At 47.3% G+C, this 18,371-nt stretch overlaps 1 protein-coding gene across 1 annotated transcript in view; it reads left to right on the plus strand.

The window, feature by feature from the left end:
* The window catches only part of FYCO1 (FYVE and coiled-coil domain autophagy adaptor 1), an 85,721-nt gene that overhangs the window by 57,570 nt on the left and 9,780 nt on the right, over positions 1 to 18,371 (plus strand). Inside the window, exons 15-16 of the mRNA XM_030845346.3 lie at positions 11,458 to 11,553; positions 15,057 to 15,267. Coding sequence (XP_030701206.1) covers positions 11,458 to 11,553; positions 15,057 to 15,267 — 307 coding nt within the window. The remainder of the gene's footprint in view (positions 1 to 11,457; positions 11,554 to 15,056; positions 15,268 to 18,371) is intronic.

The following is an 18,371-nucleotide window of genomic DNA, read 5'->3' on the forward strand; positions in this document are numbered from 1 at the left end:
TGGTCAGCCCATAGTTACCAAGTAATCAGAAATCAACACCAGAAGCGATCTTCTTCACTTGGTTTTTAGGCAAAAAGGAAAATGACTACAAGAAAAACTACTAGGAATTTAACAGTAAAATAGAAAGATGCACCCAAGCCCCGCAGTGAATGTGGCCCACGTGTGGCTCAGCCTCTCCTTCCAAACCCAAGCTGTTCAGTAGAGCCTTCTGAGATGACAGGCGTGTCCTGTGTCTGTGCATCCAACACAGCGGGCACTAACTCCTGTGGCTGTTAGGCACTCGAAGTGTGGCTAGTGCAACAACAGAGCCAAGCTTTTAGTTTTGTTTTAATTCTGATGAATTTGAATTTAAGCAGCCACATGAGGCCAGTGGTTCTGTACTGAACAGGGCAGTTGTAAACCAAAGACTCCTCCAGTTCACAGGAGACCCCGTGTAACAGGCAGAGCAGCACTCCAACCGTGCTGGCTTAGCAAGGCGGAGGGGTGGATGGAGCCCTCTGGGGAAGGCTGTCAGCAGGACACTCAGGCCATGAGGCTCTCTGGGCTCCATTCCTTCCTCAGCCAACCTGAACAGCCAGAGAGAATCTGCTCCTTGGGCAACTGGCAGAATTGAAGTTAAAGAAAAAAGAGGCTAAGGCGTTTTGATTTGTGACAGGAGAATACTGTATATTACAGCTGCAGAGAGCAAGCTGGAGGGACCTCACCTGTGACCCCCTAGTCCAGGCAGGCGTGGACCCCTGGACTGCGTTGTTGGGGACTTCCTCAGCATCCTTGCCTGTGGTCACCACTTTATTCTTACTTGGTTCCGAAGTGGAGCAAGCCTTGGTCATGTCCTTGGGGACATTTGGGGCAGAAGACCACCTTGGCTGTGTGCATGACGGGTGCCCAGGCCAAATGTGGCAGGTGTGGCCAAAGTGACTGCCCTGATAGGGTGGAGCAAGTTGACAGATGTACATGCCTTAGGACAGTTCAGCTCGACCAACCACAGGCTCAGGGACAGAAATTCAGATGGACAGGAAGGGATGACGTGCCATCAGCCATGAGAGGCCACCATAGCTAGCAGTAGGCTCCCATGGCCAGAGCAAGGGGCGGAGGAAGGTCACTTGTGGGCAGTGAGCTTGTCTTGCATCTTTTCTGAGGGAAACACCTCAATGGCAACAAAAGGAGATAGGGTGCCCCCTAGTGGCCTTATCTTTGTTCCCCGTCATTCTCAACTTAAAAATCCTTTGACATCTTCCAACACAGTTGCTTGAACATTTTCTACTGCATCCCACAGTCAGAAATTTACATGACTACCCAGGTGTGTATGTGTATAGACAGAGTCAAACAAGAGCCTCATAAAACAATGCTTATCCTTACCACATGCAGTATAATGCAAAAACGCGTTCATATTTTCTATTATATCCTATTTCTTTTTTTTTTTTTAACCCTTTTATAGGAACATTTTTGCAAAAGCATCAGAGTACACCCAGAACTGTCTGTAAATGACAAAAGACTTAAAAATGACCACGGTTAAACATTTGATGAAAGTTCATAATAATGCAATTGACAAGGAAATTTAGTTATTTCTGAGATACACATTTTAAAATAATAACTAGAGTTATGACTTATAACATTATACCAGAACATATAAGATTTTTAGGAATTTCATGTAATGTCTGAAACATTTATATTAACATATTTCCATACAAATAAACCAAAGAAAGTTTAGTATTAGTTTTTTTGTTTATTTTTTTAATTTTTGAATTTTATTTTATTTATTTTTTTTATACAGCAGGTTCTTATTAGTCATCAGTTTTATACACATCAGTGTTTACATGTCAATCCCCCAATCGCCCAATTCATCAAACCACCATCCCCACCCCCCCGCAGCTTTCCCCCCTTGGTGTCCATATGTTTGTTCTCTACATCTGTGTGTCTCAACTTCTGCCCTGCAAACCGGTTCATCAGTACCATTTTTCTAGGTTCCACATACATGCGTTAATATATGATATTTGTTTTTCTCTTTCTGACTTACTTCACTCTGTATGACAGTCTCTAGATCCATCCACATCTCAACAGATGACCCAATTTCGTTCCTTTTTATGGAACGAAATTCCATGAGTAATATGGCTGAGTAATATCCATTGTATATATGTACCACAACTTCTTTATCCATTCATCTGTCGATGGGCATTCAGGTTGCTTCCAAGACCTGGCTGTTGTAAATAGTGCTGCAATGAACATTGGGTGCATGTGTCTTTTTGAACTATGGTTTTCTCTGGGAATATGCCCAGTAGTGGGATTGCTGAGTCATATGGTGATTCTATTTTTAGTTTTTTAAGGAACCTCCATACTGTTCTCCATAGTGGCTTTATCAATTTACATTCCCACCAGCAGTGCAAGAGGGTTCCCTTTTCTCCACACCCTCTCCAGCATTTATTGTTTGTAGATTCTCTGATGATGCCCATTCTAACTGGTGTGAGGTGATGCCTCATTGTAGTTTTGATTTGCATTTCTCTAATAATTAGTGATGTTGAGCAGCTTTTCATGTGCTTCTTGGCCAACTGTATGTCTACTTTGGAGAAATGTCTATTTAGGTCTTCTGCCCATTTTTGGATTGGGTTGCTTGTTTCTTTAATATTGAGCTGCATGAGCTGTTTATATATTTTGGAGATTAATCCTTTGTCCGTTGATTCGTTTGAAAATATTTTCTCCCATTCTGAGAGTTGTCTTTTCGTCTTGTTTATGGTTTCCTTTGCTATGCAAAAGCTTTGAAGTTTCATTAGGTCCCATTTGTTTATTTTTGTTTTTATTTCCATTACTCTAGGAGATGGATCAAAAAAGATCTTGCTCTGATTTATGTCAAAGAGTGTTCTTCCTATGTTTTCCTCTAAAAGTTTTACAGTGTCCAGTCTTAAATTTAGGTCTCAAATCCATTTTGAGTTTATTTTTGTGTATGGTGGTCAGGAGTGTTCTAATTTCATTCTTTTACATGTAGCTGTCCAGTTTTCCCAGCACCACTTATTGAAGAGACTGTCTTTTCTCCATTGTATATCCTTGCCTCCTTTGTCATAGATTAGTTGACCATAGGTGCATGGGTTTATCTCTGGGCTTTCTATCTTATTCCATTGATCTATGTTTCTGTTTTTGTGCCAGTACCATATTGTCTTGATTACTATAGCTTTGTAGTATAGTCTGAAGTCAGGGAATCTCATTCCTCCCTCTCCATTTTTTTCCCTCAAGACTGCTTTGGCTATTCAGGGTCTTTTGTGTCTCCATACAAATTCAAAGATTTATTGTTCTAGTTCTGTAAAAAATGCCATTGGTGATTTGATAGGGATTGCATTGAATCTATAGATTGCTTTGGGTAGTGTAGTCATTTTCACAATATTGATTCTTCCAATCCAAGAACATGGTATATCTCTCCACCTGTTGGTATCATCTTTAATTTCTTTCATCAGTGTCTTACAGTTTTCTACATACAGGTCTTTTGTCTCCCCAGCTAGCTTTATTCCTAGGTATTTTATTCTTTTTGTTGCAATGTTAAATGGGAGTGTTTCCTTAATTTCTCTTTCAGATTTTTCATCATTAGTGTATAAGGATGCAAGAGATTTCTGTGCATTAATTTTGTATCCTGCAACTTTACCAAATTCATCGATTAGCTCTAGTAGTTTTCTGGTAGCATTTTTAGGATTCTCTATGTATAGTATCATGTCATCTGCAAACAGTGACAGTTTTACTTCTTCTTTTCCAATTTGTATTCCTTTTATTTATTTTTCTTCTCTGATTGCCGTGGCTAGGACTTCCACAACTGTGTTGAGTAATAGTGGTGAGAGTGGACATCCTTGTCTTGTTCCTGATCTTAGAGGAAATGCTTTCAGTTTTTCACCATTGAGAATGATGTTTGCTGTGGGTTTGTCGTATATGGCCTTTATTATGTTGAGGTGGGTTCCCTCTGTGCCCACTTTCTGGAGAGTTTTTATCACAAATGGTTGTTGAATTTTGTCAAAAGCTTTTTCTGCATCTATTGAGATGATCATATGGTTTTTATTCTTCAGTTTGTTAAAATGGTGTATCACATTGATTGATTCACATATATTGAAGAATCCTTGCATCCCTGGGATAAATCCCACTTGATCATGGTGTATGATTCTTCTAATGTGTGGTTGGATTCTGTTTGCTAGTATTTGGTTGAGGATTTTTGCATCTATATTCATCAGTGATATTGGTCTGAAATTTTCTTTTTTTGTAGTATCTGTCTGGTTTTGGTATCAGGGTGATGGCAGCCTCATAGAATGAGTTTGAGAGTGTTCCTTCCTCTGCGATTTTTTGGAAGAGTTTGAGAAGGATGGGTGTTAGCTCTTCTCTAAATGTTTGATAGAATTCACCTGTGAAGCCATCTGGTCCTGGACTTTTGTTTGTTGGAAGACTTTTAATCACAGTTTCAATTTCATTACTTGTGATTGGTCTATTCATATTTTCTATTTCTTCCTGGTTCAGTCTTGGAAGGCTATACCTTTCTAAGAATTTGTCCATTTCTTCCAGGTTGTCCATTTTATTGGCATAGAGTTGCTTGTAGTAGTCTCTTAGGGTGCTTTGTATTTCTGCGGTGTCTGTTGTATCTTCTTCTTTTTCATTTCTAATTTTATTGATTTGAGTCCTCTCCCTCTTTTTCTTGATGAGTCTGACTAATGGTTTATCAATTTGGTTTATCTTCTCAAACAACCAGCTTTTACTTTTATTGATCTTTGCTATTGTTTTCTTTGTTTCTATTTCATTTATTTCTGCTCTGATCTTTATGATATCTTTCCTTCTGGTAACTTTGGGTTTTGTTTGTTCTTTCTCTAGTTCCTTTAGGTGTAAGGTTAGATTGTTTATTTGAGATTTTTCTTGTTTCTTGAGGTAGGCTTGTATAGCAATAAACTTCCCTCTTAGAACTGCTTTTGCTGCATACCATAGGTTTTGGATCGTCATGTTTTCATTTTAATTTGTCTCTAGGTATTTTTTGATTTCCTCTTTGATTTCTTCAGTGATCTCTTGGTTATTTAGTAACGTATTGTTTAGTCTCCCTGTGTTTGTGCTTTTTACGTTTTCTTCCCTATAATTCATTTCTATTCTCATAGCGTTGTGGTCAGAAAAGATGCTTGATATGATTTCAATTTTCTTAAATTTACTGAGGCTTGATTTGTGACCCAAGATGTGATCTATCCTGGAGAATGTTCCATATGCACTTGAGAAGCAAGTGTAATCTGCTGTTTTTGGATGGAATGTCCTATAAATATCAATTAAATCTATCTAGTGTATTGTGTCATTTAAAGCTTGTGTTTCCTTATTTATTTTCATTTTGGATGATCTGTCCATTGGTGTAAGTGAGGTGTTAAAGTCCCCCACTATTACTGTGTTACTGTCGATTTCCTCTTTTATAGCTGTTAGCAATGCCTTATGTATTGAGGTGCTCCTGTGTTGCGTGCCTATATATTTATAATTGTTATATCTTCTTCTTGGATTGATCCCTTGATCATTATGTAGTGTTCTTCCTTGTCTCTTGTAACATTCTTTATTTGAAAGTCTATTTTATCTGATACAAGTATTGCTACTCCAGCTTTCTTGTGATTAACATTTGCATGGAATATCTTTTTCCATCCCCTCACTTTCAGTCTGTATGTGTCCCTAGGTCTGAAGTGGGTCTCTTTTAGACAGCATATATATGGGTCTTATTTTTGTATCCATTCAGCAAGCCTGTGTCTTTTTGGTTGGAGCATTTAATCCATTCATGTTTAAGGTAGTTATCGATATGTATGTTCCTATTACCATTTTCTTAATTGTTTTGGGTTTGTTTTTGTAGGTCCTTTTCTTCTCTTGTGTTTTCCACTTAGAGAAGTTCCTTTAGCATTTGCTGTAGAGCTGGTTTGGTGGTGCTGAATTCTCTTAGCTTTTGCTTGTCTGTAAAGCTTTTCTCCATCAATTTGAATGAGATTTCTCCATCGATTTCTCCATCGAATCTGAATGAGATCCTTGCCGGGTAGAGTAATCTTCATTGTAGGTTCTTCCCTTTCATCACTTTAAGTATATCATGCCACTCCCTTCTGGCTTGTAGAGTTTCTGCTGAGAAACAGCTGTTAACCTTATGGGAGTTCCCTTGTATGTTATTTGTCACATTTCCCTTGCTGCTTTCAATAATTTTTCTTTGTCTTTAATTTTTGCCAATTTGATTACTATGTGTCTCGGCTTGTTTCTCCTTGGGTTTATCCTGTATGAGACTCGCTGCATTTTCTGGACTTAGGTGGCTGTTTGCTTTCCCATGTTAGGGAAGTTTTCAACTATAATCTCTTCAAATATTTTCTTGCGTCCATTCTCTTCTCTCTTCTCCTTCTGGGACCCCTATAATGCGAATGTTGTTGCGTTTAATGTTGTCTCAGAGGTCTCTTTGGCTGTCTTCATTTCTTTTCATTCTCTTTTCTTGATTCTGTTCTGCAGCAGTGAATTCCACCATTTTGTCTTCCATGTCACTTATCCATTCTTCTGCCTCAGTTATTTTGGTTTTGATTCCTTCTAGTGTAGTCTTCATTTCAGTTATTGTATTGTTGGTCTCTGTTTGTTTGTTCTTTAATTCTTCTGGGTCTTTGTTAAACATTTTTTGCATCTTCTCGATCTTTGCCTCCATTGTTTTTCCGAGGTCTTGGAATATCTTCACTATCATTATTCTGAATTCTTTTTCTGGAAGGTTTCCTATCTCCACTTCACTTAGTTGTTTTTCTGGGGTTTTATCTTATTCTTCATCTGGTACATAGCCCTCTGCCTTTTCATCTTATCTGTCTTTCTGTGAATGTGGTTTTTGTTCCACAGGCTGCAGGATTGTCATTCTTCTTGCTTCTGCTGTCTGCCCTCTCTATCATATTTCTTTTAATATTCGTCATAACTTATTAATTGATTCACAACTGACTGAATGGGTCATGACCCACAGTTTGAAAAGCCATTGAAAGGAAACTCTGTGTCCCTAATCATTGCCTTTGAGACTGCATCACCCACCCATGCACACTCCCACCTCCATCTGTCTCCCCTTCCCACCTCACAAAGCTCCCCCATGTAGGTCCTCAGCCAGGACTAGCAAGGGTTGCAGGACCTACTCTGGTAAGAGGGTTGTCTGTGTTGTGATGGTCAGAGAGGTGGGGAGATGGAGGAGGAGAGGGAACAAAAGATTAGGACATCTTGGGGGTTTTTTGGCTGCACCCCACGACTTGTGGGATCTTAGTTCCCCAACCAGGCATCGAACCCATGCCCCTTGCAGTGGGAATGCGGAGTCCCAACCACTGGACGACCAGGGAATTCCCAACATCTTTTATTCTTAATGAGGGAATATGAGAGAACCAACCACAGTTTTCAGAGTTCGTTTCATCATATGTTATTTATCTTTCTCATTTATGGTATTTGCACTTTGCACAAGGATGAGAGCAAATGAAACGAGGCAGGCCTGAGTGGCCTTGGGCCCGTCTCCTCTCCCCTGGCCCCTGCCTCCTTAGCCATCAAGTGGGGTTGGACTGGATGGTCCTTTGAGCTTCTTCTCACACTGACATTCTGTGATGGGGGTGGGGGAATCTGGAAGCCAGCGATTGGAAGATGAACAAGAAAGAGGTGTTGGACAGGAAGGCGGTCAGAGGTGGGCTGAGCTGGGGAGAAAAAGGAGTGACAAGGCTTGCCCTTGGTGGCAGCAGGCACTTGAGGACATGTCCTTGCTGTACCTTCCCTGGGAAGAGTGGGGAAGGCTGAGGGCACGAGCGGCCGACCAGAGCGAGCCCACCTCTTTCCCAGCCAGTAAAACGCCTTCTCCAAGTCCTTTGAAACTTACAGCCTTTTTAAGCCAGCAAAACTTGGAGTCCCTCCGGTTCCATCTCCTCCCATTTAGAAAGGAGAAGTCTGAGGTCTCAGAGGAGGAAAGGGCTCACCCAGAGTCACAGTCATAAAGCCAAGACTGGGACCACGTGGAGTGATACCCCTCTCCCCTGAGCCATACCACCTCCCCTACCCTCTGGAGCCACAGTGAGCTACAGCCAGAGGGAGCCCAGCGCTGAGGGCGAGGTGTTTGTGAGGACGCGCTCTCCCACCTGCCGTGGGCTGCTGTAGACTGTGCACAGACAGCCCGCCTGACACCTGAGTGCTAGTGGGCGTCTGATTATCTAGGCAGCCCTGGAGGCCCCCGTACCAGCCAGCGGCTTCAGCGCTCCAGCAGTAGACAGGAGTGAGGCCGGGAAGTGGGGCCATGTGGCGGAGCGAGCAGGCGTGATGTCCAGCTGTCTGAATGAAGCCAAGTCTCGAGCTCAGAGATTTCCAGAGAGGACGGAGGCCTCCTCCTGTGCAGTGCTGTCCTCCAGACAGAGAAGCTTTGTAAGTTGGCAGCGAACAGTCTGTTTTGTGTCTGAGAAAATCCTGTTCGAGGTGAAGGTGCTGCAGTTTGTCCCCAGGTGTGGCTCTGCTAACCCAGCGTTTGCCACTCCACGTGTGACTTGGGGTCTTCCTCCTTCAGGATCTGTTGCTGATTCTTTTCTTGATTTCATCAGCATTACCTCTGCCCTTTCATCCTGAATTTACACACTAACAATTTACACCCCCACGTATATTTCTTAGCAAGTAGCACAGACATTCTTTGGTTCCTGCACACGGCCGTGACCTGTCCTTTGGGACAGGGATAGCCCAGCCACGGCCCCTGCTTGCAAAGAGCATGTGGACCAGGGGGAGCTAAGACCCAAAAGCAGATAGGCAGAGCCCAGCGTGAGCAGGGCTGTGACACGTGGGTGGTGGGGGGGAGTATGGGGTGCAGGAGCGTGGGGGGTGGGAGCGAGCTGCAGGTGCCGCGTCTGTCGCAGCCCCTGGGGTGACACCACCAGTCGCTGACCCCAAACTCCTGGTGCATCATGGTTGCTGCAGGCGCACTGCATGTCGCACAGGTATTCCTGCCCCCAGGGTTGAGTGGCATCCGGGACAGGCTTAGGCGAGGCTCCCTGGATTTTGCCAGCTCTGAGCCACCCGTCTTCGCATCTGCATGAAGAACACCTGGGTGCTCCCGGGACCTTCCCAGCGTCCTGCTGACTGAGTGAGGAGCCTCAGGCCTCAGGCACAGGGCGTAGACTTCGGGGGACGGTATCTGCGGCCCCTCCCCATGGGTGGGTTGTGCATCTCTGCCCATTGCTAGTGCCTCTCCCTGTGGAAGGATGAGCCTCATGCCCCTGCTGTGGCGTGTTTGGCCACGGGACCCACCCGGCAGTGAATGTGAGGAGCAGTGTGGTGAGAACCGTTTCTGAGCAGAGGCGATGCCGCCACCTCCAGCCAGAAGCTCTGTGAGCGTTAGGGTCTGGCCACCCACTGTGCTCTCTTGTATTTCTCACGTTCCAGAGATGATGTGAGGTCCCAGGCTCACCTGAGCTCTGGAATTCAGGGTCTGTTAACTCCCTAGGAAAGCTGCAGAGCCCCTCCCCAGGCATCACACCTGGCCGCAGCCCAGATGGCGCTCTCAGAGAAGCACACCAGTTTCCCAGCGTGAGTTGTAGGTCCACTCTAGGGGCAGCCGTGAACTTGGTGCTCGAGTGGGTGTGAGGGTAGGTGAGGAGGGCCATCTGAGCGCGTGGTCTGGATGTTTGCTGTCAGCCGCTGACCTCGTGTGCGCTGTATGTGCCGAGGCCGCCTTCCAGTCAGGCCGCAGCTGTCTGTCCCTGCCTCAGAGGGAGCGCGTCTGTGGGGTAGGGCCCGTGCCCGCCTCACGTGTCCTGCGCAGTGCTGGGCCGCCGCCTCAGGACCCGCTCAGCAGCAGGCAGGGTGAGGGTAAGGCAGGTCTGAGTTCACACAAGTTCACACAGGGCCTCAGAGGTTGAGTGAATGTGCCCGGGGGCCAGGCTGGTGAGAGCCCAGGGGCATGTGCAGGGGGTGGGATGGGGGAGCAGAACTGGGTGAGGGCATTTTGGGGCCTATTGACCTCACCCCAGAAACATCTGGGGAGAGCCTACTAGGACAGTTGAGAAGGAATTATCACAGCATTTTGGGAAAAAGCCATGCTGCTCAGGAGATCTTCCTCATTAACCCCTTCCCACGGGGCAAATCAGCAAATCATTTCCCTTTCCTGGACCTAGGTTCTTCTCAGGCAGCATTGGACACTGGAGCTGGTTAGGTTTGAGATCCCTGAACTCATATAAGCGATTGGCCACAGTGGGCGTGGGACCCAGCAAGATGAGCACTGAGCTGGAGTCAGGGTGTCTGGCTCTGGCCCTGCCTCTCAAGACCTGCCTGGGCCTCTGTGTCCCCATCAGTGAAGTGTGGGCACTGCTCCGAGGATCAGCAACTCAGCAGTGGTTAAAAATGTTCCATGGGAATGCTAGAGTTAAAATTTAATAGATGTCTTGGGACTTCCCTGGTGGTCCAGTGGTAAAGAATCCGCCTTCCAATGCAGGGGACTCGAGTGTGATCCCTGGTCAGGGAACTAAGATCCCACATGCCATGGGGCAACTAATCCCGCGTGCCGCAACTACTGAGCTCGCGTGCCTCAACTAGAGAGCCCGTGCGCCACAACTACAGAGCCCACGCGCCCTGGAGCCTGCGTGCCACAACTAGAGCGAGAAAACCCCCACGCCACAACTAGAGAGAAGCCCCAAACGCTGCAAATAGCGAAGAGCCGTGCACCGTAACGAAAGATCCCGCATGCCTCAACAAAGATCCCATGTGCCACAACTAAGACCTGACGCAGCCAAAAAAATAAGGAAAATAAATATTAAAAGAAAATTAATAGATGTCTTTATTGCAGGACATCTCAGAGCCTTGAATTTACTGTTTAAGAATGCCATGAGTTTCTAAGAAAGAGCGCAAGATTCCCCTCCCCTGGCAGTGGTGTTCCACAGAGCACACTTTGGGAACCTTGGCACCTCTGTACTGCCAGGCAGCTCCCACAGCTGGTTCTCCACACAGCAGGCAGTAGGTTGTAAGGGAAGAGGAGCTGTGGCGTGGATCTGCCCTCTTTGTATGAGTCTCTGTCCCACAACCTCCTTCTCAGGCCATGCCGCTTCCTGCCTCATCAGCTCTGGGTGCCTGTCCTTGTTCTCCAGAGATGGGCCAGAGCAGGCTCGTCTAGTCAGGGACTGGCGCTGAAAAGGCAGCATCAGTGGTGCTGGAAACTTACCCCATGGCTGTAGCTCTGCTGGCGTGGGACAGGAGGTGGTCCATTTGTGCTGTGGTCACCCATCCCACGCCCACCGAGAAGACATTGGGGAAGTCACTGCAGCCCTGTTGTCTTCCCTCCCCGTCCTGCCTGCCTGGGCCTGGCCCCTATGGCTCTCCACCCCCAGAGTCTGCGGGGCCTCTGTCCTGGCCTCTATGATTGAAGGGTTCCCCGTGCATTCTGAGGTTGGCTACCAGACTCCAAGACTACGGGCTTCAGGATGTGGGACGCTGTGTGCTGATAGCTAACTGGCTGTGTTCTCGTTTGTGACATTTCAGGGACACCACGTCAAACTCGCTAACCCCTGAAGACACTGAAGACATGCCCGTGGGGCAGGATGCTGAAATCTGCTTGCTGAAGTCGGGAGAACTGATGTAAGTGATGGGCTCCCAAGCTGGACTTCCCAGGGTGTCACTTTTGGGGAGGAGGAACACCAGAGGAGGCCTGGCCTTCCGGTGTCCCAGCTGGAAAGCACCCCAGAGGCTCAGACTTGGCACCCATGGTGGTTTTCAAGTTTGTGCTTCTTTGTGTGTGTATGTGTGTGTGTGCGCGTGTGTGCTTCTTTTTCTTCCTCCCTCCCTTCCTTCCTTCCTTCCTCCCTCCCTTCCTTCCTTCCTTCCTTCCTTCCTTTCTTTTGTAAAATTTATATACAGTAAAGGTCCCCATTTGTAGTATACGGTGCTTGGATTTTGACAAGTAACAGTGTAATCACCAGGCATCTGCCAGCCCCCACATCGAGCTCTGCCAGTGGCTTTACAGTCTCAGGCCTCAGCACCCAACCAGCTCCACTCCCAAGTCTGCCAAAGAGGAAACCTAGGTCCAGAAAAGAAAATTGACAGGAGTGAAGATATAGAACAGTTCCATCACCCCAAAAAGCTCCCCCGTCCTTTGATACTCATCCTTCCCCCACCCCTATGTCCTGTGTTCTTCCTTTTTGAAAATAACTTTATTTTCTTATTGTAAGAAAATTTTCCTTGTAGAAAATCAGGAAACAGAGATAAGCAAACCACCTTGGATATAGCCTTCCAGTCTTGTTTATACTAATATACCTAATTTTTCAACATAAACAAATATCCTACGTCTTATTTCACAGTTTTTTTAAACTTAATATTGCATGAGTATTTCCCCATATCATTCTTTTTCTCCAGTGTTGTAACGAATGGCTGCATGATTGCATTATGGTCATCGAGTAGATTCAGTCACTCATTCACAGATATTTATCCAGCACCTACTATGAGCTAGATACTCTTCTAGGTCCTTAGAGCACATCAGTGAACAAAGCAGACAAAGATTCCTGCCCTCATGTTCACTTTACATTCCAGCAGGGGTGACAGACAATAAACATCAGTAAATAAGTAAATTATATAGTATGTTACAAGGTGGTGCTTGCTTTGGGAAAAAAACCAAGAGTAAGATTGGGGGGAGGGGTTGCAATTTTATTTTTTCTTAATTTTTTAATTAGTTATCTATTTTATACATGCTAGTGTATATATGTCAATCCCAATCTCCCAGTTCATCCCACCACCACTACCATCACCACCACCCCATGCCTGCGTTTCCCCCTTGGTGTCCATACGTTTGTGGGGTTGCAATTTTAAATAGAAAACGCTAAGAAGGTAAGACTTGAAGGAGTTTTCATGCAGATATGTGAGGGACAGCATTCAGGCAGAAGGAACAGTCAGTGCAAAGGCCCTGGGGCAGGATGGTGTCTGGTGTGTTTAAGGAATAGGGATAGGGTCAGTGTGACTGAAGCAGAAATAGGGAAGGAGACTGAGTCAGAGAGGGAACAGGGCCCACGTCACATCAGGCCTTCTTGGCCATTGTAAGGACCTTGGCTTTTAATCTGAGGGGAATGGGAGCTTTAAAATTAGATTTGGAACAGAAGTGTGACTTAATATAATTTACATTATAAAAGGAGTCACTCTAGTTGCCATGTGGAGAATGACTATGAAGGGACAGAAGTAGGGAGACCAGTTGAATTTACATTTATGATGTGAGTCTTATGGACAACAGACTTATTTAAGATTATATTTGAGCAGAGATGGCAAACCCTTGATTTCTTTTTATTAGCATCTCCTTTGGCGAGACTGAGAATTGTCCTCTCACTGAACAGATGAGGTCTAGAAAGGTAAAAAAGATTAAAGGCACAATCCAAGTAACTCGGTGCAAGAGGAGAATTCTGGAATGTAAAATTATGAAATGACCCAGCATTAGTGGGGCACCCTGTCAGAGTAAGTAATGCAGCAAGATTGCCATGTTGTAAGAGACCTCTTTTCCAAAATGGACCCTTCTGCCTACTTGCAGATTCTTGAAAATTGTAAATATTGGACACGACCTTTTTTTACTATAATTAGCAATAAAGCTTAAATTAACACATGGGAAAATGGTCCATGGAATTAAATTTTTACACAGGTGAATGACCTGTATCAGAGCTGTTCCTTAGAGCATTTTGGTTTTCTAATCATTGATTAGTCTTCTCATTTGCAAAGCTTGGGGAGTATTCCCATCCACCTCTACGACTTTGAGCCAACAGAATTCTTAGCACCACCACTTATTTGCTGTGCAGTCTTGGGCAAGTTACCTGCCCTCTCTGAGTTTTGGTTTCCACCCCTGTGTTAAAGGGGACAGTAATATTTTTGTCCATGAAAGGCAGTTTGGTGTAGTAGAAAGGCAGTGGCTTTGGATCAGACCTGTATGGACCTGGATAGAGTTGCTTAGTCTTTTTGAATCTTAGCTTCCTCGTGTGTAGACGGGAGCATCATGCTTCCTCACATAGCCCTTGTGACAACACCCGAAGCTGGCGAGCAGAGTTAGCCCTTGCACAGTTGCGGAGAGGAGATGGGAACGTCCAGGGCCACACACTCCTGAGCTGCAACCCCGCACTGGAGGCCCTGCCCTTGTGGCCCTCGCTCACCTGCTGCCTCCAGATTTGCTGGGCAGGAGGAGGCACCACTTAATCAGGGAGACTTTGCCCTTCAGCACAGGTTCATCTTCTAACGTAACTGTCACACCCGCCAGAGGCAGGCGTGGTTGTGTCTGTCTGCAGGTGAGGAACATGAGGCTGACATGAGGGTGAGCCCTGTGGCAGATGAGAAGCGAGGCAGGTACCAGCACCGGGTTCTCTGGGTCCTGCAGAGAAACTCACTGTCCCTAAACTCTTTAAACTTTTGGAACTGGCTCTTAATCCAGCTAATGAGAGTTAGAATAGGGACACAGCCCCAAGAAGCCTGTCTCCCCAGGGCCCTCAGACTACCCTGCATTAAAGAGTCTGGGGTGTTTGCATTTATGAAAAGTCAGGGTGCCTGCTTGGAATTTTTTGGCAGGCCCCGGATTTCCGCTGAAAAGAGGGATGACTGACCAAAAGGGCAGGAGGTTTCAAACGATGCGTGTGCTTACTTCTGGTGCTAATTAGGTAAAAGCGGGAGGCGAGGAACTGGAAGGAGAAAGGAGAGAGAAAGAGTGGACAGCTGAGCCGCAGGGCAGCTGCAGGAGAGCTGCAGAAAGCTGAGGCCTCGGCACGCGCTTCCCGTCCTTGAGCGGCACAGAGCGGCCCAGGCTGTCCTCTCAGTCCCAGCCGGCTTGCAGGGACCACACCAGCTCCTCGCGGGCAAGGATTGTCATCTGTATTTTTTACTTCTGTGTCCCCAGTGCCTAGAGCTATGCCAGGCACCTAGTAAGTGCTCAGGAAACATCTGATGGCATGAGCTGCACATCAAGAATTCTCCCATGTTTAAGCGTGTCAGTCATGGGGACCCAGGGCTTTTCCTCCCAAGAGCCTCCAGGGTTTCCAGTCATCTCGGAGTCACAGACAACCTGGCCAGTGGACTCAAACGCTTTCCCTGCTTTGATCAAGTCCCTCTCTGCATTTGTATTTTAGGATAAAATTACCCCTCACGGTGGAAGAGATCGCCAACTTCGGGGAGGGCAACAGGGAGCTGTTTGTGAGGTCCAGTACCTATAGCCTCATCCCCATCACTGTGGCCGAGGCAGGCCTCACCATCAGCTGGGTCTTCTCCTCCGACCCCAAGAGTATCTCCTTCAGTGTGGTGTACCGGGAGGCGGAGGACACGCCGCTGGATCAATGTAAGGTGAGGCCATCTCCCTGCCAGCAGGATTCCCCGGGCAGAGCTTATCTGGGATGTTCTGAGAGGGGCACAGAGAGACCAGAGTGGGAAACCCCCCTGGGTTGCATCATGCAGAGCAGGCAACACACCCGGGCTTGTCCAGCCTGGGGGAGGAGAGCTGCCTTCTAATGTCTGAAGTCCTGCTCCTGGGTCAGCTTCAGACTGACCTTAGAATAGGTCGGTAGGTGAAACTGAAAGGAATACAGATGTGTGACTCAGTTTAAGGATCATTTCTTTAACAGAGCCATGCGGAGCAAGAACGGGTCACCATGGGAGGTGGGGACCAAGATCTTTGCTTCTGGTTATGAGCTTAGGGTGTTCAGCATCTCACCTCAGAAAGGTCAGTAGAGGCTCATAGCCATTGTGTCACTTGGGTGGGCTGGAAATCTTCGTGGCAGATACCAGTTCTTAGAATACTAAGACATTCTAAACATGGGACATTGACAGTGGCCGGGACCATAGTTCTCAACCTTGGCCACACATTAGAAACACCTGGGAAGCTTTTTTTAAAATAAATTTATTTATTTTTTAATTTTATTTATTTTTGGCTGTATTGGGTCTTCATTGCTGTGTGCATGCTTCCTCTAGTTGCGGCGAGCGGGGTCTACTCTTCATTGTGGTGCACGGGCTTCTCATCGCAGTGGCTTCTCTTGTTGCGGAGCACGGGCTCTAGGCATGCGGGCTTCAGTAGTTGTGGCACACAGGCTCAGTAGTTGTGGCTCACAGGCTCAGTAGTTGTGGCTCACAGGCTCTAGAGTGCAGGCTCAGTAGTTGTGGCTCACAGGCTTAGTTGCTCCGCGGCATGTGGGATCTTCCCGGACCAGGGCTCGAACCCATGTCCCCTGCATTGGCAGGCAGATTCTTAACCACTGCACCACCAGGGAAGCCCTGGGAAGCTTTTTAAAACACACTTCTGAGTCCCCACCCCAGACCACTAAACCAGAATCTCTAAGGGGGATCCAGGCATCCTTAGATGGTCCCAGTGGGCAATCAAGGTTGAGAGCCACTGGTGTAGCTCAAGGGGAAGAAGAGTAGAAAGGATGGAGTAGGATGCAGAGCACAGGACAATGAACAGCCTCCGGGGGCGCTGATTCACTGTGGGCCGAGGAAGAGGGAGGGTCTGAATTCCACACCTGAATCTCTGCAGGGAGGGTGCCAGGGGATGATGGAGGGAGAGCTGGTTTGGGTGGAAACACGAGTTCCATTTGAATCACTGTGAGTGGAAGGAATAGTGAGGACAGTCACACAGGCTGGATTGGAGCTCCAGGTAGATCCTAGACTTTTAATACAAAATCTCCATTTTCTAAGAATGAAGCTAGAGAGGAGCAATTTGAAGTTGTGTGAAAGAAGCCTTCTGTGAAGTCTCTGCGATGACATCCACTAGTCCCTCACGCTTGTGGTCCTCTGGGTGTCCTAAGGGGCTCGCGGTGAGGGCTGGGGAAGGCCCAGAGCCCCAGGAGGGCCAGGCTCGGGCATGCTGGCACACAGGTCGCCGCTCCAGCTTCGGTATCCACATGGGCGGACGTGTGTCCGTCTGTGTTTGCTCTCCTGCCATCCCTGTCCTGGTGATATCTGCCTATTATAGAGATTGCTTTGTCATTTCCTTCCTCTTCAAATTCACTCCTTAAATTTAATTCTAGCCCTCCTGAGTTGGCCTTGATTATTGGAGTCTCGTGCTCACGCTTATTTAAAAACTGCTCTGCCCCTCTTTTCCTTTTGGAGGCTCACAGCCACACCACACATGTAGCCTTGGAGCCCTTCCTTCCCAAGCGGTTCTGAGCGTCCACCCGGGAGGTCCTGGGCTTGTGGTCAGGGAGTGGATTCAGGCTCACTGCTGCCACCTGGGCACATGTCTCGGTCCACGAGGCAGGTCTTAGTCCCACCTTGCTGATGAGGAAACTCGGGTGCAGAGCGGCCTGCCTGGGCAGTTGGTTGGGCAGCAGTTTAAGCAGCGTGCTGCTCAGCTCTGCACTAGCAACCAGCTGCACCACCTGGAACTCAGCACCAGCACCTTCGCTGTTCACCTCCTGTTCCCAGTGCCCGCCGAGCGCCTCGCACTGTGTCTGCCCACGTTAGATACTGGTGGATATTTGTGGGAGGGAGAGAGGGAGGTGACTAGATCCGGTCTTCACGCCTCTCTCCTTGCTCAGTCACTCACCAGCCTAATCCTCATGGCCCTGGGAGACCTGTGTGGTTCCTCCCAGGAATCAGGAGCTCAGGGACGCCCAGGAGCCATCCTCATCTCTGGCTCCCTTATTGCCTGAAGGATATGGTTACCATTGTCTTTCCCACAGTGGACGCCAGGGGGCAGAAGGAGCCCATCTGCAGGGTGGGTGAGAACGGTGCTCAGGTGCTCCTCTGCCGTCACAGGCGCAACTGTCACCAGCCAGCTGTGGGGATGGCTGTGATGTCTGCCTGTGGTCCTGTACAGACATCAACCTGGAGAATCTACATCCAGGCTCACACCTTTAGCATCTATCCTGGGGACTCGCCGTATGATGCCCTGACCAGACTGGACCTTATTGGGAACAATGGGACATAGTGCAAATTGCAACACTCAGGTTTCGTGATTGTGGAGGTTCAGGCATGAGGAGCTATGCTGTGTACTTGCACTCTGTTCACAACCATTTAGTGTACGCCGTATACTGGGCTCTGTAGGGTGGGCCCACTGGGGATAAAGAGAGAAGGAACAGCATGAGATCTGCCCTTGAGGAGCTCATGGTGTGATCAGAGAGAGACCTTATTTAAAAAACAACTGTGGGGGAAAAAAGAAAGAAACAACTGTGATTCCAGGTGGTGACTGTCGTGGTGGGGTGGCACTTGGGGGTGGGGGGCAGACACGTAACCTGGGGAGCAGTGATCGGGGCAGGAGACTCTTGGGCCAAACCAAGAAAAGCTGTGGGGAGGGGATGGCAGGGGGACATGGGTTAGAGGAAAAGCGTACAGGTGGAGGGAACAGCATGGAAGGCCAGTCCCATCTCTAGGGGCATGTCAGACACTCCCACTCGGGACCACCCTCTCTCCAGAGGGACCTCCTCTATCAAGGCCATGCCTTGACACTGAGATTA

The sequence above is a fragment of the Globicephala melas genome, chromosome 11 (assembly GCF_963455315.2).
Source record: "Globicephala melas chromosome 11, mGloMel1.2, whole genome shotgun sequence".
Taxonomy (NCBI): Eukaryota; Metazoa; Chordata; class Mammalia; order Artiodactyla; family Delphinidae; genus Globicephala; species Globicephala melas.